This window comes from Uloborus diversus, chromosome 4 (genome assembly GCF_026930045.1).
Source record: "Uloborus diversus isolate 005 chromosome 4, Udiv.v.3.1, whole genome shotgun sequence".
Lineage (NCBI taxonomy): Eukaryota > Metazoa > Arthropoda > Arachnida > Araneae > Uloboridae > Uloborus > Uloborus diversus.
The window spans coordinates 156,831,497-156,859,180 of NC_072734.1; the positions used below are offsets into that span (position 1 = coordinate 156,831,497).

A 27,684-nucleotide genomic window follows, 5' to 3' on the forward strand; every position below is an offset into this window, starting at 1 on the left:
AATTAGCTCGTTTTTAGAGATTTCAGGGTGCTATGTTATCAATCAACGACATTTACTTAGCAAATCAACGAATTTTTTCTCGGGGAAAATATTAAAAGTGTTTCCTTGCTTACTCTAAGATACTATTATCATTAAATTGGTGTAAAAAGAAGTAATGTGAGGCACAAATTAGCTCGTTTTTAGAGATTTCAGGGTGCTATGTTATCAAGCAACAACATTTACTAAGCAAATCAACGAATTTTACTTAGCGTTTTCTTCATTTATCCTGGTTTTCGCAATACACTGATATAAATGTTTATAATTGTGTTACAGGAATGTTGTGTGCATGTGTGTTTCTCTTTTTTAAAATAAAATTGATTATTTGTCCCAAAATCTTAATTAGATGCCGCTATGGCTAAAGGGAACACCCCCAAGTCAGGAGAAACTTGAAGCAATCAAGAAACACTTGAACATATTCGAAGAAAGTTTGGGCAAGACTTCTTATGCTGCTGCAGATCATATCACTCTGGCTGATTTCTCCTTCACTGCAAATATTGAACATCTTAAAGTAAATTACTTTTTATTGTTTTATTCTGCCCAAAATTTCTGCATGTTGTGCGAAACTCTCTTTAAAGTAAAATTTTTGTTACATTTGGTCCAAAGATGCATACGCAAAAAGGGTCAAAATAAGCTGCAGAAAAGTTTGAAGTGTTGAATGGAAGAGCAGAAAGGAAATGCTTAATGCAAAGAAAAAAAAAATAGTGAAAATATATGAAATTTAACTTTTATATGGTCTCTAAGTTCCAAACATTACGTTTCGAGAAATAATCTCCATTGAAAAATAATACCAACACGAAAAATTTGAAGCATTTTCTACCAAAACTAACGGAGATATTCGAGTTCAAAATTAGCAGGGACCGTGCAGAAGTTGAGGTTGGAACATATTGCCCTTTCAGACGAGTGACATGCTCTCGAAGTGAATAAGCAAAATAATTATATTTTTCATTGCTATTGAAAAAAATGCAAACTTTATGCTACAATGCATGAAAAAACATTACAAAATCTTGTGCAATTTGAAAAATCACACTCTATGAACGCATATAATTTTAAATACTTGTTAGTCTTTAAAATTCCCCCCCCCCCTAAAAAAAGGTAAAAATGTGTAATCAGAAAACGGTGTGGTTCATATCTTAGTGAATATTGGTCGTACAAACGTAAAATGTTTTGCGTTTGAATTGTTTTTTCATGCTTGTGATTTCCCTAAATGCTGTGTAGGGGACGTGGAGACTATATAAAAAGTTAGATTTCATATTTTTACTTCAATCTTTTTGTATTTTCAGGCTAATGTTCTTCTAACTCTGCATCTTGTTTTGACCATATTTGTAATTGGAAGTATGCATCTAGGGCTAACGGTTGCGAAAATTGAGGTCATGCAGATTAAATGAGGACCTGCTGCAGAATGTGCGAAAAATGTATCAAAATTGATTCTAAGTTTTTGAAATGCTTGATCAAGTTTACTTTGATTGAGCACATAATCTAGGGAGAGCATTATTTTTATGAAGTCTTTTAAGTTTAATTGAAGTCTATAGGGATTAAATTTAGTAGATGTAATCAGGAACCGATTTTGGCTTCCAGGAAGCCCTGGGATAAGAAAGCATTTGAGGTCCCCCACGACATCGTTCACCGTTTGCATCCCCCTCCCTGTCCAACACCATACCGCCGTGTCAGGTTACCTTGTAATAAAAAGAAAACCTTCGAGTTTTATTTAAAAACAAATAGTTATATCGTATTCAGATTTAGTGCATACACTCCAGCAGGGGCAGATGCAAGGGGAGGATCATGGGGATCACGCCCCCCCCCCAACTCCCCACCTAAACCGTCGAAAATAGTATCCATCCACATTATATTTAAACACTTTATAAATAAAAAGTAAACGATTTCCATAGTTTTTTTCAATTCATTAATTATTTTTGAAAGTAAATGTTTGAAATGTAATTTCTTTCCATTGCTTATGAAATTAATTTGAAACATTTTTGCCCTATTAGGTGCCCTATTCATGTTCGATTTGGTGCCTTTTATTGACACCTAAGCAGTTTAATAGATTTTTCGTACACAAAATCATAGGTTTGTGCATTAGGGGAGGGGGGAGTCATTATTCAGTATGAGCCGCCTAAAATGGTATTCTGTATCCGCCCCTGCACTCGAGATAGAAACTCACAGGCAAAGGTCCTTCTAAAATTCTTAAACTATACAATGCACTTAGCTACATATGTGTGCTAAAATCCTGCATGTTAATCCTAAGTTTTGCACAACCCTGCTTCATAAGTATAAACCCTGGTCGTGTGTTAGATTGAAAACTTGACATCATGTGAGACATGTAATGAAATTTGATGTAAAATACGTTAATTTATCTATTTATACATGGTGAAATGAAATATTTAAAGAGTGCAAAGTTTGTATAAGCAAACGGAAAAATTTAAGAATTTCATTGATAAATAACAATAACAGATGTGACAGATATGTTAGCAAATTCACCCAGCTATACTAAACAAACACAGCACAAAAGTGCTTTTCATAGCAGAATTTGGTTGCACCAAAATGTGAGGGCTCTGTGTACTTGTCCCCACTTGTCTTTGCGGAAATCAAGATCTGGTTTCAGTAAGAAAATTGTTTTGGGGAATATCTATGAACTTTCTCTAATTGAGTCTATAGAAAATCACACTCAAATTTTGAAGTAATGAAATATAAGTAGAATGTCAGTAGAGCTAGACTGCCGTGCTAAGCACAAAAGTCGTATCTGCAACTGAGTTCAAAATGAGAAATTGCCGTTTAAAATTTTGCGCCTCCATGTATTTGATTCAGATGCAACTTTTTCAGATTAAAAAAAACAAATTCTCACTGACAAATGACCATACAACATTGTATTTAGGTGAAATATGTTGCAAAGAATCATCTGGTGACCCTAACTCTATTTTGATGAAAAGTGCAGATACCACTTTTGTGCTTACAACGGCAGTACTACATCTAAAGTGTATACATGCAATTCACTTTTCAATTGTTTTGTAAAATGAATATGGAGATTGATAAAAATAGTAAAAAAATAAGAACCAAGAAAAAATCTAGGCGCCAGAGAAACTATTTATTGGAGTGTAAAGTTCAAGTTAGTAGCTTAAGTACAGGCCTTCCATGCAAGAACTCCGAAGTTTTGCGCCGAATTTTTCAAATTAAACTAGGTTAATGTTATGAATAGGTGTATTTGAAGGTGAAGTGACCAAGATTTTTACCATTTTGTTCCAATATATGCCCCGTCGCACCTATTTTAGAAACTAGAGGCTGCCTAACTTCTAGTTTCTAAAACAGCTAATAAAAATATTTTTCCTAGCCTATTAAGACATTGTCATACTTTTACTTGATTTATTTTTTCTTTTTATAAACTTCTATTTTAATTTAATTTATTCCCTTCTGCGATGTTACTAATGGTTTTTGATTTTTATACAGATAATTGATATCGATTTGAGTGGATATCCGAGAATAACAGCATGGATGCAGAAACTGAAGAAAGAGATTCCAAATTTCCATGAAATAAATGAAGTACCAGTCCAGAAAGTCATAGAATATTTTAAAAATAGGGAATCAACTCCATGAATATTTACAGAAGCGGAACGTTTTTTTACGTACAGTATGCTGCCAAGCATTATTTACATTAAAAATCGAAATCTCATCTATTCAAGAGCTCATAAAAATTCTTAAAGTATGTTTTTATAAATTGAAACTTAAAAAACTGAGTTGGAACATGATATGTTCTAACTAGTTACTGTATTATAGTAATTTCAGTGTAACTAAGTTTTCAGTATGTATTGAATGGAATATTTAAGAAATAAAATTTTCATTTTGCTGTTTTTTTTTTCTTTTTGAGTTATTTTGCAGATTTAGTGTTATAATTAAAGTTTTATTTAAACTGGAAGTTTTTCCAAAACTACACTATCACACTTTATTGAATAAGAAAATCGATTTTATAAAACACTGCATATCTCCTGCTGATACGTATTCAGTATAGAACAGAATTGCGAAACTAAATCAAAACGAATAACTTGATGATAGACCCGATTTTAAAGAAATTTTCACAAAAATTCTTAAAGATTCAAACAGAATATGGTTAAAGTCGCATCCGTTTCATTTCATACTAATGATTCCCACCGCAGTGTTGTCCCTGGAAAATATTTAAAGAATACAGTCTGTTAGGGCAACCTTTGACTTCAAAAAAAAAAAAAAAAAAGCCCTGTACCGTCAGGGTTATGAAATACGTTTCCTTCTCTTTACTTTTATGTTACAAAAAAAAGGGGGGGGGGGGGAGCAATATTGTGCACAGCTCATTGCTTTAATCAATACTTCTAACGTTACTTTTTGGAAGCCATATCTATACAGCTGATCTAATCATTCTTCCTACATTTTGATATTCTATTGCATTTAAAAAGCGCCAGAAAACTTGTGATGTTGTGAAATACAAAGGATGTGTTTGTAGAAATTTATAAACTTTATTTTGCTACTTTAAAGCTGCATTACTTTTATTAAAATCATTGATTTTGCATCTCATTTCAGGCGTGACTCAAACATACACTAAATGACAGGATAATATCACTTTTTGATAACTTTTCTAAAGTTAGGGAATCTGTCTTCCATTTTATAACAACTAATGAAATGAATCCCTTTAAAATATGGGTGGGGTAGCTTAAAATGGAGAAATTACGGATAAAAATATCCCTGCGTGACTGCTAAATAAAACTATTCGATGTAACGATACCCGATTTAACGATTTCCTCACTTTGGTGAGACTTTTCGCTGGTCCGGATTTGGCTGCATTGAATGTCTATGATACTTCATTTAACGATATCCTTGATTTAACGATAGCTTTTTCCAGTCCTTTGAAAATCGTTAAATCGAAATTATACTACTTGTTCAGATTACAAAAATTTCGGATTATCATAAACTCCTATAAAAATAGGTAAGAAAATGTATGAGTTTTAGCTTAAATTACAACAAGAAGTTCCGTCTAGAACTAGACGAGCCTACTTTCCCGTATACCCATACTACTTTCTAGTACCTGATCAATATTCTCAAAAATAGCTAAAATCGCAAATTTTTTCAAACATATTTTTTTTAATATTTTAAGCTGATTTCTAGGAATAAAATATTCCTTACTTTTCTTCAAAAAAACGAACAAATAAAATAGCAGCACCTTTTAAACAAAGCAGCTAATACACTTCTTTCCATTAAAAAAATTTTTTAACAGCTTTCAAAACGAAAAAATAATAATAAGTTCATTAAAATAAATACATCACATTAAAAAAATCGTTTCTTTTTCCCCTGTTGCCGAAAATAATTTTTTAAACGAATTAATGCACTTACCAAAATAAAAAAAAAACAATAAAATGTCAACTTAAAGAAATAATTTTCATTGTCAAAAAAAAAAAAAAAATCGTCTGCGCATATTTTTTGAGTTTATTCACCGAAAACTAAATACCTAAATTAAAACTTTAGCGTGAAAATAAAAACAAATCATATCAACAATAATTATTTCACAGTTAAAACCACAGCAGCGGAGTCGGAGTCGGAGTCAATCTCATTTTGGGATAAAAGAGTCGGAGTCAAATATCCAAGAATCGGAGTCAGTCATTTGTCCTCCGTGTATAAATGTTTGCCAAAGCTACGAAGTCAGAGTCGAAGTCGGGGAGTCGGAGTCCGATTAATTGTCGGGAACAGGAGTCAGAGTCAGTGTCAGGTCCCCCTAAATTCTCGGAGTCGGAGTCGGGAGTTGGTCGTCAAGAGCTATTTCCAACAAAGTTTGTTTGAAGTAAATCCGCCTTCAAGTACGGAATCTACATTGACTTTCAGTTTCCCCGTAGGCGCTAATGTTAAGGGATTTGAACTGTTCAAAATTGAACGGAAAATTGTTCAAATCAAAAAGATATCTTATATACAAGTTTTTTATCAAAAGCTTTTTCCTACAAAGTTTGTTTGAAGCAAATTCGCCTCACAGTTCGGAATTGCTTTGAATTTCCCCGTAGGCGCTAATGTTAAGTTTTTTTGAACTGTTCAAAATTGAACAAAAAATAGTTCAAATCAAAAAGTGAAATATGGGAATGAGGTGTCCTCGCCGAGATCTTTCGAACAAAAAAAAGTTTGTTCGAATCGGACTATTCATTCAAAAGTTATTAGGGGGGGACAGACAGACAGACCGACAGACAGACCGACAGACAGACCGACAGACAGACAGACCGACAGACAGACCGACAGACAGACCGACAGACATTTTTCCCCATCTCAATACCCTACTTTCCAATTTTTAATTTTTCAATATTCATTTAATTATTTTATTTATTTTTGACTTTTTTTTGTTTTTCACGATATTTTTAAGATGCATTAAGCCTTCTTTCATGCTTTTTTCTTCTTTTTCTGACTTTTACTGGGAAAGTAGGCTAAAAACTAAATATTAGTATGCCTTCAGTTTATTCGAAAGTGATGGGAAATGCATGTTTTTTTTTTCTTTTTATTAGAATTTAAGAAATGTCTCTTTGTTTGTGGAGACGCAATTGAAGAAACTGAGTGGTTGTCGAAATAATCAAATGAATTAATGAATATGCAGGGTGTTCATGATTCAAAGACCCTACTTTAAAGTTGCCTGATGGCGAAACTGTTGCTCAGAAATAAACGAAATTTTGCGTAGATCATAATGAAAGGAGGAGAATTTACGTGATGAAATAAAAATTGTTCAAAATTTTGTCACCAGAGGGCTTACTTTTATGAGTTACACATTTATTATACATTTACAAATGTTTTTTAAACAAATCTTGCATCGAAAAATATTTAATAGGACTGCTATGATTTTCGTCTGGAATCGTAAGATAGCATGTTTTACAATTGACCGCAGTACGCTGCTAGAAGTGCTGAGAACCTGTCGTGTTATGCTGCATTTCTGATCACGTAAGGTTCTAGGATTATCACTATTTACAATATGTTTCAAGTTCCTCCAAGGCAAGAAGATACATGCATCGGACTTTAGTGATCGGGAAATAATGTATTTCATTAAAATGCCCTCAAACGGAAAAATTTTGATTTTTTTTTTTTTTTTTCATTTTTGCTCAAACGAATTCCCATCCTTTCATCATGTAATACACAAAATTTATGGTCCTGGTTGGAAACGTCCAAATTGGTCTACAGTGATGTTCTCCGACGAATCTCGTTTCAGTGTGACAGGTGATTCTGGTAACCAACTACTGTGGAGAGACGTTATGCACAAAAATTTGTTTGTGAACGTGATTGGTATGGTCCAGGCGTGATGGTGTGGGCAGGCATCATGCACAATCGCCGAAAAACGCTTCACATTTTTGAACAAGGAAGCGTTACATCGCAAAGGTATTGCAGAGAAGTTGTACTGGATCATGTTCGTCTTTTTAGGGGTGCTGTAGGCCCAAACTTTCTCTTTATGGGCGACAATCAGTACAAGAACTCAAATCCACCTTGAGAAAGGAATGGGAAAATATCCCCCAAGCACTCCTCGATAGTTTAATGGGGAGTATGGAAAAACAGATGCAAAATGTGCATTAGTGTCTGGTAATCACACATCATACCAAGGTACTCATGTCTCCATCATTCTGACCTAGATCAATTTTTTTGTAGTTGTTTGAAAATCATCTAAGTAGGATTTTTTTTTGGGAAGATTTTTCGTCATTGATGCAGTAATATCTGTACTATTTTGTACGTATAATAAAGGCACATCCTTCTTACAAACTATGTACTTATTTCTGTTTAGTTCAACCATTGTCTATTCTTAACTATTCCAAAAAGCGTAATTGTTCCTTAGCAATTGTCAAGCAGTGTATGACTACGAACATATTTTTCAGAACATTTAACCTCAGATTGTCTAGTTCTTCGAATTTGGAAGTTTAGTTAGGTGAAATTTGAATTTACAAAAAAAGTTTTCAATTTTAAGTTTTATTTTAGGGTGTAATTTCACTTTGCTTTAAATCAAGTTTCTTGTAATAGAGAATGTATAATTGATGCATGGGACATACCTTCCACGAGCATTTTTGTTTAGTTTATGCAATCAAGGAGTAACACAGGTACACTACAACTCAAATAAGTTGCATAGATAAAACTCTGCAGAGAAAAATATTTTCATGTCAAAAAGAAAACAAAAGATAAGTAATCGCATAAAAATATTTTATACATGTATGTTTTATTATCTAGTCGTCGAGTTTATTTTGCTATTAGCAAAAGTTAAAGGGTCATTAACTTTTCAAATGTATATATATATATATATATATATATATATATATATATATATATATATATATATATATATATATATATATAGAGAGAGAGAGAGAGAGAGAGAGAGACATATTTGTTTCTGAACACTTAGGCAAAACTTTAAGGGTTGATATTACACATCAGGACAAACAATATAATGACAAAAATAAGAGCCCCAACGACTTCCGAAGAAGGTAGGCACCATTAAAGTTTAGGGTCCAAAATTTCAAATATGATCACAAAGAGAAAGAAAAATTGGTCGATTCGATTGCGATTTTCACTAAAATTATTCTTTTTATCAGTATTTTCTTGAAAATAAATCTTGAAGAAGAAGTTTAAAACATGCCAATAGAGGACGCTTTAGACCTTGGAGCAACGAACAACTATTTTTTACCGCTATTTTTGAATATCATTAGATTTTTTCGAATGCTTGGACTTAAACTTAATTTTCAACTCAAAATCAGAGTAATCGGACGTGATTAAGTTGCGCAAATTGAACTGTGTTCAGAAATTGAAATACACTCTGTCACAAAAAAAATACATTAACCCAGAAGGAAACGAGCGATCTTCACGAAACTAAAAATGGAAGCGGCCTATGACAAAGTAAGGAAATGATTACAAATTCAGAACAAAAAATTGTTTTATTAAAAAGTTACGACACAATAAAGGTTACTAAGCCGTCAATTATATAGCTTCCACTAGCAGCGATACAAGACAAATCACGGCCTGGTATGGAGTGACATAGGCTACCTAAGACCACTGGGACTCAATCAGGATTCATCGATGAAGATAACATGCCTCCTGTATGTCGCAGCCCAGCTAATAAAGTGCAGCGAAAATCCAATCGACGAAAATTCAATCCATCGCAATATCGCAATGAAAAACACCGGTTCGAGATACCAGCGTCTTTCATTCTACTCAGGATTGTTTTTCTTGATACCAGCAGTTTCTTGGAAGGTGTTAAACGGCCAAGAACTAATGTTAGCGTCCTTGTTGATACGGTAGTGGCCACTCTTATGATGTGCGATCTTCGCTCTCATTTCCGTTTCTAGAATACCTTAACCGACCGCAATGGAGGGAATCATTTATTTTTACCTACACTAAACTACTACCATATCGCTCCGATCGAGGTGACGGCATATACGCGCGTACAACCAACCTGCTCCTCTGAGATCTACTGTACGTTCCTTCAAAAAGTCTGTATACCTCTAAAAGTTCGTCCAAGTCACAATAGCGTTCTTACAACTCGACAGTTTCGTTTGAAGTGCCCTTTGACATAACTTTCACACTTTCAATCGTACCCATCTGCGCATCTTGTATGCGCATAGCGCGCTTACCCGTTCGTCACTGGCGACGAAATTTAAATCATCTCTTACCAAACTACATTCCAGCCGAGTTTGTTGGTTGCATCTCAATTGATTCTTGATGCATACATGTTTTTGTGACAAAGTGCATTTCAACCTTTGAAGAAAAGTTTTCGCTACTTAATCACTCCCAGCAATTCAAATTTAGAGCTAAAAATTTAAGTTTAAGTCCAAGCATTAGCAAACATTTAATGAGATTCAAAAATAGCGGTAAAAATATTTCTTCGTTATTGTAATGTTTAAAGCGCCCTCTATTGGCATTTTTTAAACTACATCTTCAAAATTTATCTTCAAAAAAAATACTGATAAAAAGAATAATTTTAGCGAAAACCGCAAACGAATCGAATATTTTATCCGTTTTTTATGATTATTTGAAATTTCCGACCCTCAACTTTAATGACGCTTATCTCCTTCGGAAAACGTTTGAGACAGTTATTTTTGCCATTATATTGCTTGTCCAGATGTGTACTATCCCCCCTTAAAGTTTTGCTCAAGAGTTCAGAAACACCCTGTATACATCGATTTGCTGCAGAAACTCATACAAATTTAAGTAATCTGAACCGAGGGAAGTGTAATGCTAATGAAAGTATTTTTAGAGATATCAGCCTTTAAAAACTACTGAAACACTACAGTTTGGGCAAACCTAACTTGGAAGCGACGTAATATTGTGATTAGTATTTGCATAGCCTTCAGAATGTTGCCAGATTAGGTTTGCCCCAAGTATAGGTTTCTCATTACGAAATAAATACAAGGTTTCAATTTCCTCGAGGGAGCGGGAGTACTTTATGAAAATGACGTTGCATGTTAAAGAGCCGTAATTCTCAGTTTTTCACAATATTTTCAAGCTATTTTTTTTTTTAATCTGGTTACACTGTTTATAAGAGAATGAAAACACTTAACCTTAAAGATGAGTTGTCAAATCTGAGAATTCGCCTATTAAAACATTCAATTCATAATTTTTGAAGTTTAAATGTTCAATTAAATATATTTCAATAACTTACTAATGATAAACATGGGTTGACGCATAAAAACAGCATACACAATAACACTTATTTTGTGTTTATTATGTTTTTCAACTCAGATTCTTAGAAGAAGCAAAACCAATCACACTTGTACTCAAAATATGTTTACTCATTTCTTTCGTCGATATTTAACTCCTGAAAAGTCATCCTTATGACAGAATAGCATTCTGTCAATAACACTAACCCATCTAGTTAAGAAATTCAAAGACAAGATGTAAATTATACAAATGATGTGACTCAATAAAGAACATTCTTCGATTTCTTAACGTGTATTCGGTACTGTTGTTCGGGTTTAGGCTTTAGTTTGCTTTTGTCTCACGCATGCGTCAAGAAGTTAGTTACGCTTCGCACTTTCAAAACAAGGAAAAATTTTATATAGCTTCAGCTGTAATTTGACAACGATAAATTAGCACAATATAAAAAGATTTAAATATTATCTTTCTCTCGCTGAATTCATGCAATGAACGAAAATTCTCTCTGGCATTGGAGCGGCACTACTTCCTGTTTCTCGTCGTGTTGAGCTGCGCATGCGTCAACATTTTCACTTTTTGCTTTTTTGGATAAACGAAAAAACTTTTTGAGTAAATAAAAAAAGTGCTGCTGACCGAAGCATTCCCTTTTTTTCCCTAGAAACATTTCCGTTGTATCAAAATAAGTTTCTGAGTTATTTTACAGTGAGGGAATTGAGTTATATTAACTGTTAACATTCTTCTGAGAAGCTAGAAAGGTGAAGATTTCAAAAGCATAGACATTTGAAGCATAAAGAGGCACTTGGTGACATTCCTCCCAAAATATTTTTAAATCATTCAAGCCTATTCTTTTTACTTTTTCATTTTTTTTTTTTTTCATTTCGGAATTTTTTCATTTATTTTTCAGTGCGAAACCCAAGTATCAATCCCACTCCTATGAGCCCCATGTCCGAAAAAAATGTTCACATTACAAAAAGGGAAAAATATTAAATGCATTGCATGTTGCATACGAGTCGCATCACAGATCTATGGTACCGAAGTTCACCGTATTATTTATAATTATTCATGCAATATTCACAGATACAGTTAAGATTAAAAAGGAAATTATGTATGCTTAAGGTATTGCGGTAATATGGATATTTCTGAAGATGCATCACACCCATTCTTTAACCCTTCTTTTAATATAGAGTTCTCAAAAAACAAAAAAAAAGTCTTTCTCTTATTACACATCTTTACTGTCGTCACAGATATCCTCCTTGATGTCTCCACAAAACGTAAATTGATCAAAAGCTCTCTGTTACTCGTCTTTTAACCTTGAACCAGTCATTATCAATTTAAGGGCGAGTGAATGAATAGCTACTTTGAAATGTCACTCTGAGGTTTGCAGTCAAAGTGACAATTCTGTTGCAGCTAACATCATGACGATCGACTTTTATCAAATGCCAGCCAGTCCACCTTGCCGAATGATCACTTTCACAGCGCAACACCTAGGAATTAAACTGAACGATAAATATGTGGATCTGTTTACTGGAGAACATTTAAAGCCGGAATTCGTGAAAGTAAGAGAACCTTTAAAAATCGAAATATTTTATGCAGTAGGGTTTAAACCTGGACATTTTTAGAACTTTGTGCTTTTAAATTTGTACGCTTATAGAAAATGTTATGTGTCAAAAAATACAAACACGTATATTTAATTTTAAGGTGGGTTCTTTAATACAGTCGAACTCGCTTATAATTAGCCCAGATGTAACGATGACCCAGATTTAGCGAGGAAGTCAGAAATATACTTGTTTGGTACAATGTTAAGTCTATGGGAGCATAACTCGCTTTTAACGATCAAACCCCGCTTATATTTTTTGTAATTCGTCAAATTTATACTAATTTTCTGCTTGACTTATTCTTTATTGGTAAATTTTTTTTAACATTTCAAAGTCAACCAAAGTTGGTAACAAAGCATAAATCCTGAGAACAAGCGATGTCAGAACTTTTTTTTTTTAATTCGTGGAGTATAGAAATATTTAAAAATTATATCTGTGTGTATGTGTGTATTCCTGAAAAATGGTGACATAATAAAGAAACATTTAGACAGTTCAAAGCAAAGTAACCAACTTATTTGGTTGCATAGTGATTAAGAAGAAGAAAAAAAAACAACTAGGATGATTTTTTATGATTTTTTCACGAACTCGCTTTTTACGAGCACTCGGTTATAGCGAGCAAATATTGCGGACTCGTTGCTCTCGTAAAAAGCAAATTTGACTGTACTGAAATTAATATTGAAGACAAAATTCAACAATATGTGCTTACAGATTACGCTTCATCTGCGAGGTACAGATTTGAAATTCGTCTCTGTTACGATTAAAATATGCATTTCAGTCATAACTACTTCGTATTATGTAGATTTAGTTACGATGAAAAACAACAGCAGACTTTTAAGACGGTAAAGAGTTCTACAATATATTTATCAGGTGCTAATACATCCCTTATGTTTTCTCATATTTCCATGACTAAAATATTCTATCAATTTTTACTTATAATTGCAGGAAAAAGCATCTAATAAAACAAAATTTAATATTTTGCATCAACTATTTCTCATTGAAAATACCTAAAGTATCTTTTCGTAAAGGTTGTAATTTATATTTTGAAACTCAATTTTATTATCCATCCAATTCCTTCACTTTTACGTTTCAGTATTTCACAGATTTTAAAAACAATTGCCATTTTCTACAACAGTGCAAAATGATTATGTTGTTGAGTGTGCATATGTACCTTTGTATCCCCTTCGGTATGCAAATGATGTGCACTTATGTCAAGTTTTAGTTGTAATACCTCTTAATTTAAAACTTTTTCATTAATTTTTAGTTTCTTTTACAGAATTTTTGCTTTTTTTTCTGCGCCTATAAAGTAGTAATAAACGATCGTGGCGCTTTCGAAATAAAAAAAGTTTTTATGTTTCTTAAAAAAAAGACTAAATAGAACGTGTAAAAGGAAGAAAAATACAGTATAAAAGTGCCTTGGAAAACATTTCAATACTTGTACTCCCGAGTTTACTGCGAATCGTTGTAGGAAATACCTTTTTACTTTCTTCTATATCTAATATATAGAAGAAAGTATTGGATTCGTGCAAATTTTCGAATTTCGAATTTTGACGGATTCGAACGTTTTGAGGTGTGCTGAGTTCATTTCGACTATTTTTGGAAAATGTCTGTCTGTCTGTGTGTGTGTGTGTATGTATGTGTGTCACGTCTGTGTGACCAGTTTTTTGTGGCCGCTCTACAGCAAAAACTACCGCATGAAATCGAACGAAATTTGGTACACATATGTGCCCGTATGTGAACTTGTGCCCATTGGTTTTTGGCGCGAATTCCTCCAAGGGGGGTGGAGCAATGGGACGTTTTTTGAGTTACGCATGCTTGCTATTCCTCAGGAAGTAACTGGCGGAATCAAACAAAATTTGGTCCATATGTTGCCATTAACAGGAACAGGTGCTGATTCAATTTTGGTGTCAATAACTCAAACGGGGGTTGAGCTATAAAACGTTTTTTTGTCGTCAATTGTGACTGCTGTATCTCAAGAAATAATGAACGGAATGAAAGAAAAATTTATCGGCAAGTAGCCCTTAGTGGGTATAAGAGCTGATTTCATTTTGGTGTCAACAGCTAAAAAGGGGGTAGCGCAATCGCCCGTTCTTTTTTTCCATTGTGAGTACCCTATCTCAAGAAGTAATGCTACGTTCTGGTTGAAATTTGGAATATATGTGAATCCATACGTAAACAGGCTTTGGTTCAATTTTGACGCCAATCGCTCCAAGAGGTGTTGATTTTTTTTTTTTTTTTGCGAATAAAAATAGCTTTATTAATGCAACAATAAGAAAGATAAATCGTAATAGATTGTCGTCTGCGTATTTCTCGTGATTTTAATTGTATGGAAATGATCGGAAATATTATCTCAATGATTTAAAATTTTTAACTGTTGCCATCTTATGTTTGCTAACAAATAAAATATTTGTAATTAATTCAAGCAAGGCTTTTAAAATAACTTTCAATTTTCGCTCTTTGCTTTGCTTTTGCAATAATTCAGACATTGGGATGGTCGTCAAGTTTTTGCATGTGTAATTTTGTTTTTGTTGGGAATATTGCTTCTTCGTCAAGCATGGGGAGGGATCAGAAAAAAAAAGAAAAATATAGAAGAAAGTTTCGTGATGGCCACAACATACTAGTTACAAATGAGACCTAATATCACCAATACTGTCAAACTGACATTGGAGTTAGAATCTCATTTTTGGCATCAAATTTATCGTTTACTTGGCGTTAGATCGCTATATAAACTCGGTAATTGCCAAAGCTTTTTTTTTTCTTTTGGTTACCTAAATGTATTTTCTGGAACACAGTATCTGGGGGGAAAGTTGTCTTCCTGCAAGATTTCTACAGGAATAAATATGCCCTAACAACCATTTTTTGTCCATTCTCCCGAAAAGAAAATGAACAAGATATGAAAAAAAGCTTAATGTAATTTTAAAATGTCGGAAAAAAACAGGAAAAAGTTAAAAGTAAATAAAAAGAATTGCATAAAAAATAGATTATACTTGAAAATTCTTGCGTTCCTATTGAAATTTACAATGAAGTAAGTTATCCTATCTAGTTTCTAGTTAACCTTATCATATTTTCTGTATATAACGGGATTGTTCTGTTACAACTGTGATGAATCCAGTGAGAGTTTTTGCCTCTTTGTTATCCTTTTTAGATAAATCCTCAACATATGGTACCGTTTATAAATGACGATGGATTTTATTTGACGGAAAGGTAAGAATGCATTTTTATACTTTCAAGTTTATGGTATAAGCTTGAAAGTAAAAATAGAAACATTACTTTACTTGTGGTTAAACTACTTTTGGTTATATGTGACGTACTGAGAGCAATTGTTCTGTCCGCATAAAACATTTATATTATTCGCATTTCTAGAGCTTGAATGCGCCACTTTGGGATGGTTTGAAAAAATAGCCAAAGAGATAAAACATTATAAGACCTAATTCATTTTAAAAGAATGCAAATCAGCAACTCCTGAAACACTAAAAAAAATTTCCGTTATTCACTAAGCTTAAAAAGCAGGTTATAAATAACTAAATCTACAGTTTATTTGAAATGCACATATATCCAGCATTATTTAGGAGATGCATTAAGGTATGCCTAAACAAAATCCTTTTAACAGTTATTTGGCAGAAAAACTTCCAACAAAAAAAATACCAGTAAATAGTGGACAATAATTACTCTATTAACGCAATTCGAGTTGTAATTTTCCGCTGAAATTCCCGCAGTGAGTCATAGATTCGTACCACTACCAATCATCTATAATTACTATTAATATTATACCATATTTCTATAGTTGGGTCATTCCAGCGTGAAGAACGTAACATTCAAAGACATTTTCGTTGCATGACAAGAGTTTTAACCCTGTAATGACCATTTATTTGTAGTTCTGCTGAATTCAGTGAAAGAATACAATTTCTTTGTGTAATACTTCATATAAAAAAGCACACCACACTATGTATCCCATCACTTGGATTTTGAAACAAAATTACTGTACTGTAACGAACGTAACATATTTGCAACATAGAATATTGGCATGAAATTCAGCTTTTAATTTCTCTTAGATATTTTTGAAAAACCAGAACGTTGCGTTATTTTTATTCCTAAGCTTTCTCACTCAGATTAACACTGATGTTTGCTTATAATGTAACAGAAACTAATGTTTATTCAAAATATGAGGTGTTATTAACGTAACTGCAACGAACGTAACCATGAAGATGGAACATTTTAGAAATTGACTTATTTTCTGGGGGCTCTTCACCGTAGAAGAAAACTTGCCCATTGCCCCAAAGATAAACTTCTAGCTGGTACTGTAGTGCAGAAAACCTTGAATACTTGCTCATTACTTGATGATCTGTGATGTAGATGTAACAGGCAAATATTAGTTGCTGCTTTTAAAGCCGTAACAAGACTCTAGGCAACAGCGACGACAGCAACATCTCTCTCCCGTCGCAACCACTGTAAAGACAGCATTACAGTAGGGGAATGTGGGCAAAGTGAAATGGTAAAGATGACTAAAATTTTTTTAAATAAACAAATCGGACGTTTGTTTTGAAAATTACAGTACACAAGGAAAGAACATTGCATTTTATAATAAAACTTGCATTGAAACTTTTTTTTTCGGCAGTAAATTTAATTTTTCAGAAAAAAGAAAAGAAAAATGGAAAACTTTTACCTTTTTTATGGGGCAAAGTGGAAAATAAACTAGTTTCTAATGAATTATTTTCTATTCGATTATAAAACACATTTTTGATCAAAAGAATCAATAAAAAAGGGATAAATGAATAAATGAAAAGATAATGAAACAATAAACGAATAATTAAATGAAAAATCAATTAATATATGAAAAAAAATAAATGAGCGAGTAAAAGAATGAATGAATACGAAAATAAGTGAATGAATAAATAAGTGAATTACTAAATGAAGGAATGTAAAGGAAATAAAAAAAAAAGAAAACATAAGTGATTGATATTAAAAGAAAGATTGAATAAATGAAACAAACTATTTCACTTTCCTTCATCCAATCTGCCCCGTATGTACTTGGCTAATTCTAGAATTTATTTAAAATACAAATAAGCTTAATATTAACTAAATCAATACTGCACTGTATATTAGAAGGTCTCAATTAATATTTAAAATATTAATAACAATAACTTTATCGTTTTATAGTAACAAAAATAAATTTTTATTTACAACAAAATCAATATGAGTATCATTTTTTCAAAATTGTCTGTACTACCAAATGCTTTAATCTTCGGCGATTTTTTTTTCCTAACTGGAATAGACTACATATGATACTACGTAATTAAAATAATACCAGTTACGTGGAGCAAAAAGCAGAGAAAATATTTCACCATTTCACTTAGCCCCGCTATTTTATTTTGCCCCATGTTCCCCTACAATACTTTTATTTGAAAAAAGCAGCATATTCAGGTGTATTTATTCGAGCATTCCCCCAAATAGTAACAATAAGCATCTCCACTTTACATTGTAGTGTATTTTCCGAAGGTGATTTTTTTTCTTCATTTCAGCCGAGCTATTGCAACTTATCTTGTGAACAAATACTCCCCAAACCACCCTATTTACCCTGAAGACCCACAGAAAAGAGCAGTTATCGACAGGATGCTTTATTTAGACTCTAATTTATTTTCAGTCATAAGAGACATCATGGTTAGTATTTCTCAATATTTTCATACAAATTGCAAACGTCAAATTGTTAATTATGTGGGTTCATTTTTGTAAGAATATTTATTTATCGTCAGTGTTTTAAGGTTTATGTTCGTCATGAAAGAAGTGCATCTGTTAGTTTTTATCTTTTATGTAGCTCAAAATCCGTAGTTGAAACTATTGGTAAAACAGAAAGGATATTTGCTTTACTGAGAAACGCAGAGTCATTCCAAAGGAAATTTAAAATATTTTTATTTTGCAGAATAATCCCGCCTAGATTTAACGTTTTTTTCTTTGCAAACAAATTTCACCGGATCAATGATTGATAACTAAATCAATTCTAGCTTAATGAACAATGCGTATCTCTCTGATCTTTTGAAAACTTCTTTACATAGAATGCTAAAATTGTTATGTTGTGTATGGGGTTTTTTAATTACACTTATATTTTTAATGAAAAGGTTTATTTATCCTGAAATCCTAATTAGCTGCCACTATGGAAAAAGGGAACACCACCAAATCAGGAAAATCTTGAAGCCAAGAAACAACTGAGTTTTTTTGAAGAAAGTTTGGGCAAGACTTCTTATGCTGCTGCAGATCACATTACTCTGGCTGATTTCTCCTTCGCTGCGAATATTGAACAACTTAAGGTAAGTTTGATCTTTATACTTCTTTTTTGCTCGAAATTATTGCACGCGAAGCGTTTATCACAAGCAAAAACTCTTTAAAGTAATATTTTGATTTTTGTATGCATCGTGTCTTTGTTTAACCCGCAAAACGTCCATATTCGAAACCGTTTGTCTTACAGATGCATACTTCCAATTGCAAAAACTATCAAAATAAGTTGAATAGTGAACAAATACGAAATCTAACTTTTTATGTGGGCTCCAACTCCCTTACACGACACCTAGGCAAATAATCTCCATTGAAAAATAATATCAACACAAAAGATTTGAAATATTGAACACCAAAATTGACGGAGATATTCGAGTTCAAAATGGGTAGGGACCGTGCTGAAGCTGAGATTGGAACATTTCAGATTCCCATTTCAGATTTGGAAGCCCTTTCAGAAAAGTGACATGCTGTCGATGTAAAAAAAAAAAAAAAAAAAAAAAAAAAAAAACGAAATATTTATATGCGTCATTGCTATTGTAGAGCTATAATAGATGTTGAATTTAGTCCCCTCCCCCCCTTTAGACTAGATCTTAAATTTTTGCGTAGAATGTCTGCAGTATCTATAAAAATCGATTTTAGTGCTTTGAGCCCATTTATGACGACAACTGCTAGTGAAGTTCATAAATGCATACTAACTCTTGTTTTTTTAGCATGTAACTTCCTTTTAGCATGGAAATTCCTGCAATTTTTTTTTTTTTTTTTTTTTTTTTTTTTTTTTTTTTAAGGATCGGTGAAGACTGAACTCTTCGAATATGCAAAAGCAATGCAGAATTATTAAAGAATCAACGCCTTTCATCCATAAAATTAATCAAAAACGTGTTTTTGAAAAAGGAATGTTTTGAAAAGGGGATATAGAGACCGACAAAAATTAAAAACATAGGAACCACGGAGAAAAATCTGAGAGGCAGAAAAATTATTTCTCAGAGTTTAAAGGAAAATTCATCGTGTAACATGGGTTCTGAAATTTTCTTGATTGCATAGTAAGTTCAAGTCAGGGTGTCCATAAAAAGAACTCCAAGCCTTTGAAGCAAGTTTTTCAAATTATATCATAAAATTAGGTTAATGTCATGCTTATGTGCATGACATTAACCTAACATAACATATAGCCTGACATATAACCCTAAACCATCAAGTTTTTCACTATTTTGTTTCTATTTTGTGTGCCAAGTTTGTGACGCGACACACATCCAAATAGTATTTAACCTCTTTCTATGTTCTCAGCAGCGTGTCTAGTGCCTCCTAATTGAAAAAAAGAGACTGCCTAGCCTCTAGTCTAGTTTCTATAAAAAAGATAATAAAAATATTTCTTCCTAGCATGCTAATAAACTATCATACTTACTTATGCTTGGCTTTATGTTCCTTTTTACAGCCTTCCACTTTAATTTAATGTATTCATAACTTGTGCAATGATAATAATGGTCTTTGGTTTTTATTTAGACACTTGGCACCGACTTGAATGGATATCCAAGAATAACATCATGGATGCAGAAACTGAAGAAAGAGATTCCAAATTTCCATGAAATAAATGAAATACCAGTCCAGAAATACAAGGAATATTTCGAAAATAGGAAACTCATTCCATAAGTACTTACAAGTGTACAACTGTTATTTTTTTACGTGTAATGTGCTGCAAAGCATTATTCCAATTAAAAATCAAATTCTTATCCAATCTTTCAATACACAAAAAATATTGATAAACAAATTGCTTCTTTTGCTGTTTTTTAATTTTTATTTTGCGTGCGTGTGTGTGTTTGTGTGCGTGTGTTTTTGTGTGCGTGAGTTGTTTTTCAGATTCAGTGTCATAATTAAGGTTTTATTCCAACTAGAACCTCTTCCAGAATTAAACCATCCCAATTTACGGAATAGTGAAATCAATTTTAAAACACTATATGTATCCTGCCTATGCATATTCAGTATGTTCCAGAAAAACTAAATGGAGGAAATAAATAACTTGATGATTGACCCTTATTTTATATAATTTTTCACAAAAATTCATAGAGATTTCAGAATCGATTTATTTGAATCGCAACCGTTTCATGCGTTGCTTAGGAATTACTCTACGGCACTGTCCCAGGAAAACTATTAAAAGAATACAGTCAGTTTGGCAGTTTTAAGCAATGTCGGTTAACTTCGTACCACTTCAAAGTTGTTTGTATATTTTATTTCAAAAGTAAAATAAGAGTGCTACCCTCTCCTAGTAAGGTTATAAAATAAGTTTTTTTACTCCTTAAATTACAGGGAGGGGGAGTTGGTAATGATGTACACAACACATTGTTACATTCAGTAATTCTGGTATTATTGCATGGAGGGTATCCTACATTTTAATATGCTAGGCACTATCATGAACGATAGAAAGCTTGCAATGTTGTCAAATACAGGAGGAGTTTGAGAACAATTATAGATTTTATTTTGCTGGTTCAAAGTTGAACTACTTTTAAGAAAATTATCTATTTTGCATTCCCGTTTCTGGCGTGGCTCAAAGATACTCGATATGCAGAACGGAGAGCCTTATTTCTGAGGTCGACATTTGGAGACAGCAATGTCCTTATACGATTTTTTTTGCATGAATAGTCCCCATGGTTTCCAGATCTTACACCTTGTGACTTCATGTTGTGGGGTTATTTAAATTCGTGTTTGTACAGAGATCGGTCTATTTCTGTAAGCCAGTTTAAAGAAGAAATAAGACATCAGGAGTCATGTATAACCTCTAAAATAGGGTGCTTTCAGTGTCAGACGGCCGTAATTCTCGACAAGGGGAATTACATTCAATATCTAGCAGTAAGTTACCATCCCTAAACAAGGGATAAGGCAGAACTTCATGCAATTTACCAGGCAGCCCGGTTATCACATCCTGAGACTGCAGTTTTGTTCTTGTTAGAACTCCTCAGTCAGGAATAGGGAATAACCGAGCTGGAGGCAGATGCCATCTCATTGAAGCTGAGAATGCCAACAAACTGGTGATAAAGTGAATTTATCTCACCAGCGGCGTGTCCGCCGCATGGTGCAGTTCGACTCGTGAGTTGAAGGCAAAGTTTGGGTATTTAGTAGTAAGGGCGGTAACTTACTACTCTGCTAAATACCTTTTTTTGCCTTTTTGCCGGTTATCACATCTTGAGACTGCAGTTTCGTTCTTGTTAGAATTCCCCAGTCAGGAATAGGGAATAACCGAGCTGGAGGCAGATGCCATCTCACTGAAGCTGAGAGTGTCAACAAACTGGTGATAAAGTGAATTTATTTCACCAGCGGCGTGTCCGCAGCATGGTGCAGTTCGACTCGTGAATTGAAGGCAAAAAAAGGTATTTAGCAGAGTAGTAAGTTACCGCCCTTACTACTAAATACCCAAATTTTGCCTTCAATTCACGAGTCGAACTGCACCATACTGCGGACACGCCGCTGGTGAAATAAATTCACTTTATCACCAGTTTGTTGGCATTCTCAGCTTCAATGAGATGGCATCTGCCTCCAGCTCAGTTATTCCCTATTCCTGACTGAGGAATTCTAACAAGAACGAAACTGCAGTCTCAAGATGTGATAACCGGATTGCCTGGTATATTGTACATTGAATATCTGTTTCATTGAAGCACTATTATTGATCGAATGAACTGTATTATAATATATTTCAGTTAGACTACATTACTAACTTGTGGTCGAAACCAAGGGCGCCCATATGGGGGAGGGGCAAGAGGGAGCTCAAGCCCCCCCCTAGATTTTTTTACTTCCTTGCTTTTAGTGCTTTTTTCTTTGCAAAAATGTAAAAACATTTCTTCTCCAGCCGTTAATGAAAACTTATTAAAAATGTCAAATTTTAATGACTCTAATCTGCACTGAAATAAATTTCTATGGGGGAAATATCTGAGCCCCCCCCCCCCCTTCCCTTACAATTTTGTATATGGGCGCCCTTAGTCGAAAATGTGACTAACACAAAATGTATTTATTTTTATCATTATAAACTAAACTCCCCCATGTTTCAGAGCATTTATGTGCAAACCTCATCGATTCATTGTAAATAGTTCAATAATTATGAGGTTTTAAAAAGTCTACTGATTTTTGGATCATCCTGTACCTTATTTATACTTTCAAAAGTAAGCACGCAACGCACGTCATTCACTATATCCCTTCAGCAAATTGCAACCTTCAATTCATATTGAAAGGCCTGCTATTTAGGGGAGCCAGGAGTTTTGGGAGAGTTACTATTCTTAGACATCTCTATTGGTGTCTTAATATACTTAAGACACCAATCTTAAGTATACTAATTATGTTTTATCGGATCATGCATCACTGCCTACAGGCAGTAGCTACAATAGCAAATCATATTTATTAAAAATGGCATCATTAAAAAAAAAAACTTTTTAAGCAAACAAAGGAGAAAAAATCAAAATAAATATCTTAAGCACAAAGACGTTCTATAGTTATATGCGAGGGTTATTCAGAAAGTAAACAACGTTTTTGAAAGGAAAAAAAACTAAGCACAAGATTTTTTTTTTTTTACACATTTGAAAGAGAGACTAAAATTCTATTTTTCTACACAATGACCATACAAATTCAGACACTTATCATAGCGGTGAACAAGCTTTGAACTTTTTTCGCGGTAGAGTCCTTCCGTCAGTGATTGCAGCCATTCAGTGACGCGCACCCGAAGCGCCTCGTCACCAAAGTACTGTGTTGCTGCAAATTTTTCATTCTTGGAAACAAGTGAAAACCATTAGGTGCAAGATCGCTACTTTTGGGCGGATGGGGGGAAATCTCTCATCACCAACTTCCCTTCACCGTGAACGCTAGATGGGCGATTTCGAAACTGAATGCACCATTTCCGAACGGAACTTTCATCAATTACGCACCTCACTACTCACGGGTATTTCAATAGGGAAGTTTTCGATTTTTCAATTTTATTTTTATATGATAGAGTAACATGTATGAACATCATAGGTGAAAAAAATTTTGCGATACGATAAGTAGTTTTTTTTAAATTAATTTTTAAAGTTCAAGCGCCTGTGACGTCAGATGGCATAGGAAGTGACGTCCGATAGGAGAGAAACGCTAGCGAACCGGTTCCCATGTCATGGGAGAAACCGAAGAACGTGCATTCGACTTCGAAGATGAAACGTAAAAGGCTTATTTCCTCGCATTAAACTCCTCGCGTTTCTGGAAAATTAAACCTCTCATCCTCTCGGAAATATTCGAATATCACCATTGATATTATTTGAGGAAGATTATTTAGATTGTGCTTTAACGAATCCGGCCTCCATATTGTGTTCAAAAGGATTATTGAATTTCTAAAAAATAAAAATATCAGCGCGCTCAAAATGTCCCTAGCGAAAACAAGGGATCTTCGGCGGAAGGCTGCCCATTCGCGCCCTGTGACGTAGGCTCGTGACGTTTCAGAAGAGCGCACTTTTGCGCGTGAATTTTTAAAAATTCATTAAAAATCAACCACGGTGTTTTAAAATTCGGCGATGGTGAATTTTTTAGTTTTGAGGGTCAATTAACAATATGCAATAGCCAAAATATGAACATTTAATAGGTTGCAACTTCCCTATTGCAGAATATCCAAAAACCGGCAGCGCGGAGGTGTACCCGTTGTGATGGCTGGATGACGACTGAGATACCGAGCACGCACAAGGCATTATATCTGATCAGCGCGCTCCTAGTGACGTGAGACGGAAACGTTTTGTTTTTCAAATAGCCCTCGTATGATTCAAAGAATACAATTATTCACAATTACCATATCTGTAGTTGGAATAAAACTAACCGGGCAGCATTGTGAAAGCTACGCAAATCCTAATCTTAGGCATTAGGACACTGCCAGGTTAGGCCATAGATCTTAAAGATCTATGGGTTAGGCTTGCCGCTACTGTAAACTTTCAAAACTTAATGAAGTTCCAAACTAGTATACAGAAATAATGAAAAGTGCACAAGGCATCCAGTTAGGAAGAAATTGCCAAAAAAAAAAGAGAGAGAGAGAGAAGAAATAGGGGGGAAAAAGAGGAAAAAACGAAAAAAAGAAACACGATATTTTGCTAAACGAACAAAGCAGTTATTAAAATATTTAATACCACTAACGGAAAAATATTTTTTTCTCAATGATTAAATTTTCGTGAAAGTAATTCGTGACAAAACTCATTGGCTTCAAAACAGCTTTCTGAATATAAAACTGAGAGAAAGCTCATCGTTTGTGATTTGTAATTCATATCTCCGTTATCAAAGACGAAGGAAATACATCAATACGATTATACATACGCATTTTTTTCAAGTATGGTTTTAAAAAATGTAGTTACTCAAGGTGCCAAGAAAGCAATAGGAAATACTTGATTGCTGCAAAACATGCCGATAATAAATACTAAAAGCTCCATTAAACCGTTAAACAATTCGGCCAAATGAATAAAACGATCAATTAATCAACATTAAAAGTACCATAACGAAATAATCCACCCACTATACAAACATAACGATTACGTAAGAATGAATTAAAATCCCATTAAAATGCAAAAATGCAGCATGCAAGCAGAACAGCCGCGGCCATGAAATGCATATACCTCACTACTTCCGCAAGTGCAGCTGGATTTGGAACGATTTCCCTTACTTCTCCAGCAAAATGCCTCCCCCTCCCCCCCCCCCTGTTTTTTCATTTCAATCTTACCTTTTGAAATATTTAGGGATTTCCTGTCGGCGAAACAACAAGAAACTAGGGAAAAAGGGAGAAATGAAATTTTGCGTCAGCAAATGGCCAAAAATATTTCTTTCATTTAAAGTTATGTGTGTCTTTCACTTTTTAATTTTTTTCTTTCTTTTACTGATAAAAACATCATATTTTGAGAAAGACAAGTAGCAACGAAATATTTAACTATATTCATCTTTAATTGCTTTTTTTTGGTATTACGGTGCTTTAATAAGAAAGCGGTTGCAGGGTCTCCAGATTTAGAAACAATAATACTAAACTTCTGAAAAGAAGTTATAAAATACTATACATTTACAAAATACTGTGTCGCGTCGTCTCGTGGAACTAAACACAATTAATGGCAAGTTTTTAACTATTTGTTTTCGCATTTACATTGTATACGACTGTAAAATCATCAAATATGTAAATAAATATCTTTCCAATCATAACTATGTTTAATTATTCATTTAATTTTTTATTTTCGGAAAAAATTGTGTCTGCAAAGCGGGAAAGTACCCCCATTAGTTTTCCCGTTTTTGGGAAATTTCTCAGAGAGAGAGGGCAGGAAATTGTCGTGTCGGCGAAACGGGGAAGGGTAAGATACTCTAAAATACTCTAAACATTTAAAATTGAACGTTTTGTACAATGTGCTCACACTTTGCACACTTGTGTAATTGATTTTTACTGGGGGAAAAATGGTAAATTTCTCTTGAAAGTCATCACTTTATTGTAATATGTGCAGTAGTTTCAAAAATATGTACATTTTTTTTTAAATCGGTTCCATTATTTATGCTCACCCTGTATTATTCTCTTCACCTGTCCTGTTTGTTCATAATATCAGTTGGAACGTGATTTAAATGGATCAAAAGTGTTCCAGAAAAGAGAGAAATGCCTTTCAGTGTAAAATTGTGTCTGTTTAATTACTAGTAAAAATAGCATCCAAACATTTCAGCAGAAAAATTATGACAATAAACAGACACAGTACAGTACTGTCGCTCGTGTAGTGCGTCCGATGAGGAAATGATGTTTACTTTTAACGCTTTTGCTAAGAACGCAAAATTTATTTTATTACATTACATGTATTTTATCTCGACGACGTTCGCATGCGTGGACGTTCGGATTACGGGGGTTCAAAGAATTTATGATTCTTAATGATCTGGCTAAAAAACATTTGAGAAATTCTAAAGGTAACTTAGGTCAAAATATGCGGCATTCCATCCATCTGAATATATTTCAGCGTCGATTATAAACCAGAAATCTATAACGTCAAAAGTAATTAACAGAGTTTTTGGGTGATTCATATATATATATATATATATATATATATATATTTATCATGAGTAAAATAAGAAGTTATTAAACCCGCACTGCAATTTACCATCTTAATTTAAAACCTTTCAGCCTACTCCGCACATGCAATTTTTAAATTTAGCATTTCATTTTCAGGCATTCCTTGTTGATGATTTGTAATAAGTGTTATGAAATGCAGGTTTACCTTGCCGTCTATTTTCGGACTTTTTAATTTGCGTGACAGACTGTTGAAATAAGTTTTGGGGTAATGAGTCCTTCAACCTTGTATGAGTTGTTATTAATTTGAAGCATGTGAGTGAATATCAGTTTCCTTCAACTTCCACTCTGAGGTTTGCAGTCAAAGAGACCGGAACTGCTCTTACTGCTAACATCATGACGATCGACTTATACCAACTTCCGGAAAGTCCACCTTGCCGAACGGTGATTTTCACAGCGCAACACCTGGGGATAAAACTGAACGAGAAATATATGGATCTGTTTACTGGAGAGCATTTAAAACCGGAATTCTTAGAAGTGAGTAAAGCTTTAAAAATTCAAAATCTTTCATACAATGGTGACATAAATTAAGGACACTTTAGGGTAATTCCATCGAAACTGAGTAATAGTCACAGCAGTGAAAGGGATCTTGCTGTTTTAAAAAAACTTTCAAGATTCATTCAAATTGAAATTGTACACTGCATATGCTGGAGGGAGTAAGGCGAAGAAAAAATATTTTTCTGCAAAATATTTATTATCATTAATTATAAACAGCAAAAGGTCGTCTTAGTCGTAACAGACTACCCCAGATTAACGTTAATTTGACATACCAATAACTGATAATTCTGTATCAAAACAATATATTTAACTCAAATAAGTTTTCAAGCAATCCTCTCACAAAATTTGTATGGTTTTATGTTGGAAATTTAATAAAAAAGCAATTTTCTTGCGCAAAAAACTAACGTTTGATCTGTAAACACATACTAACTGATGCAGTTGCAATACATGTCGTTTTTTAATTTAATACTAGAATTTTCAAAAATGAGTTAACTTCAAAAAACTGAAATATTTTAAGCATTGGTGGCCAAAACTGTGGACACTTTTGTAAAATTGTGCTTTTTAACCTTGTATGCTTGTCGAAAATGTTACGTTTCACAAAATACAAACTCGTGTATT

The 27,684-nt window shown here is 33.6% G+C and overlaps 1 protein-coding gene across 1 annotated transcript in view; it reads left to right on the forward strand.

The window, feature by feature from the left end:
• Positions 1-27,684, forward strand: part of LOC129220941 (uncharacterized) — a 50,611-nt gene that overhangs the window by 16,262 nt on the left and 6,665 nt on the right. The window contains exons 4-6 of the mRNA XM_054855376.1: positions 383-547; positions 3,478-3,621; positions 26,821-27,045. Coding sequence (XP_054711351.1) covers positions 383-547; positions 3,478-3,621; positions 26,821-27,045 — 534 coding nt within the window. The remainder of the gene's footprint in view (positions 1-382; positions 548-3,477; positions 3,622-26,820; positions 27,046-27,684) is intronic.